This window comes from Nicotiana tomentosiformis, chromosome 1 (genome assembly GCF_000390325.3).
Source record: "Nicotiana tomentosiformis chromosome 1, ASM39032v3, whole genome shotgun sequence".
In the NCBI taxonomy this organism is placed as follows: Eukaryota; Viridiplantae; Streptophyta; class Magnoliopsida; order Solanales; family Solanaceae; genus Nicotiana; species Nicotiana tomentosiformis.
Window position 1 is genome coordinate 2,827,853 of NC_090812.1, and position 2,716 is coordinate 2,830,568.

Here is a 2,716-nt window from a genome sequence, read left to right on the forward strand (position 1 = left end):
TGAAGCAAGCAATCAATTAGCACTGCCAAATTATTAGTATCATATTCTAGTTAAATATATAGGGTAGCTGTAAATACGAATACAAATTAGCTAGTGTAATCACTGAACTTGCTATCTCTCTAATATATATTAGCCAGTGCAATCACTGAACTTGCTATCTCTCTATATATATATATATATATATATATATATATATATATATATATATATATATATATATATATATATATATAAAATCCATCTGTTCCAGTTTATGTGAACCTATTTTCTTTTTGGTCCGTTCCAAAAAGAATGACCCCTTTCTAAATTTGGTAACAATTTAGTTTAAACTTACAATTCTACCATTAATGAGAAGCTTTTATAACCACACAAATACTCCGGGTCTCTTTTTGACTTGTTTAGGACCACAAATTTCAAAAGTCTTCATTTTTTCTTAAACTCCGTGTCTAGTCAAACAGGTTCACATAAATTGAAATGGAGGGAGTATATATTTCCATTGTATACCTTCTTATTGATTACCAACGAAGTTAATTATAAGGAAAATGGGAAGAGAGAAACGGAGAGATGCTACATGTCAAAGAGCCACCCTCACATCTTGAAACTCGTGAATTCAACAGAAGCTGAAACTCTCAGTTGCAATGCTTGTGAAAAATCAAACAATAATAACAAGCCTAATTTATATGGCTGCATTAGCTGCAAATATTTTCTCCATGAAAACTGCTTAAATGCTCCTCGTTTTCTCGATCATTCATCTCATTCTTACCACCGCTTGACCCTTCTCCCAGTTCCTACTTACACGAATCGGTCGTATACTTGCAAGGCTTGTGGCTCTAATGGCAATGGCTATAGTTTTAGTTGTGCCCCTTGTGAATTTGATATCCACTTGCGTTGTGCACTTTTGCCTCAAACTGTATTACTTCCCCAGCACCGTCATGAACTTGAGCTCATATTTTATTCACCTTTTGATGATGATGAGGAAGATGAGAGCACTGTTTTTGTTTGTGATCTCTGTCACGACAATGCAGATCTTAATTACTGGTTGTATTATTGTGCTGAATGTGATTTTGGAACACATCTCGAATGTGGAAATTCCAAACCTGTCAGCCAACAAGAACGAGAACGGCCAGTACCCAACAAACCAGAAGTAAATCCAGTAATAATCATGAAACCAAAGGAAGCACCAATCAAGATACAAGAAACCAATCAGGAAGAGGAAGAGGAAGCATATGAAGAAGAAGAAGAAGTGGAAGAGGAAGAGGAAGAAGAAGAGGAGGAAGTGGAACCTGAAGAAGAAGAAGAGGAAGACAGCGACAAAGAGGAAGAGGAAGAGGAAGAGGAAGAGGAAATCCAAATTCCAAGGTCAATACATGTTGACAAACACCCACATGAGTTGGAGCTGTTCTATGGTTCTCCATACGAAGATAAAGAGACCGTATTTGCTTGTGATATCTGCAATGCAATAATGAACAAAGACGATTGGTTGTACTATTGCGCTGAATGTGATTTCGGGACGCACTTGCATTGTGCAAGTCGTGAAGATGATGTTTTACCGAGATCACAACAACGTCAAAATCCAAATCCAAATTCAGCAGTTGAGATGATAAATTCAGCTAATGATGCTCATAAGCAGCTAATTGCAGCTCAAATTGAAGCTCAGATTGCGGCAAGATCAAGACAGGTTATGCTCGACTTGGTCGATGGGCCATCACGAAGATACGACTACTACTAACTGCATTTATCTTCATGTTTTCTGCAAATTAAATGCTTTGGTCTTATGTTATTTCTTTTTGGAGTATTACCTAATTAATTTCTTTCAACTCTTATATGTCTATCACTTCATGTCGGACATGTTTCTCCATCTTCTTTACAGTTTCTATGTTTGATATTTTTTCTCTCTTTGTTTTTCCCAAGTTATGATTAAACTGAATATAATTAAATTTTGTAGAAAGGATGAATAGGACGGGCACTAAGTAAACTGTCACGGTAAATTTCATGGGTGGTCATTTAGCTTTGTGTTTATTACCCAAAAGTCATTTTTTTTTAACTTATGTAAAAGTCATTCAACTTTGTGTTCATTACCCAAAAGTCATTTTTCTTTCTTTTGTTACACAAAAATCATTTTACTTTGCTCTATCTATCACAAAAGTCACCTTGGCCAGATTTTATAATACTTTTACTTGAAAAGTCTATTATGCCATTAACATTATAAATCCGTTCATTTATGTAATAGCTTCTATATTATATACTATATAATATATTTTTACCTAGGTATTTTACTTATAATTAAAATAACTTTATATTATTTTTATGATATATCAGTATATGTAATTTTTTCATGGAACTCAATTTGTTTAATCATATTCAAACATGAACATACTTTAAAATATAAAAATGATAAAAAAATATTTAATTTTTAATTTTTAATATTAATTTTAAATAATAAAAACGGATTTTTTTAACAAATAATAGTTTTTTATAGTCAGTAAAACTTTTACAAAATATTTCAAAGATATTTGAGTTTATTATTAAGTTTTAGCTTTTTTATTAATATTATTTATTTGAAAGTATTAATGTGATGTGCCAGTATGCTAAATGTGGGTATTTTATTTATTAAATTAACGCAAATTGCTTGGCCGATAAATCAGTAAGCTTTGATTTTATAATTTTTATTAAAAATATTTTATTAGATATGGTTAAGAATGTTGACTTGAGATTT

General features: G+C 31.9%; 1 protein-coding gene across 1 annotated transcript; it reads left to right on the forward strand.

The window, feature by feature from the left end:
- The first annotated feature begins 233 nt into the window (after positions 1–233).
- On the forward strand, positions 234–1,858 carry LOC104085562 (uncharacterized). The gene has a single exon (XM_009589626.4). It carries the CDS (start codon positions 572–574, stop codon positions 1,727–1,729), a length of 1,158 nt encoding a protein of 385 aa, XP_009587921.1. The 5' UTR covers positions 234–571; the 3' UTR covers positions 1,730–1,858.
- The last annotated feature ends 858 nt before the right edge of the window (positions 1,859–2,716 follow it).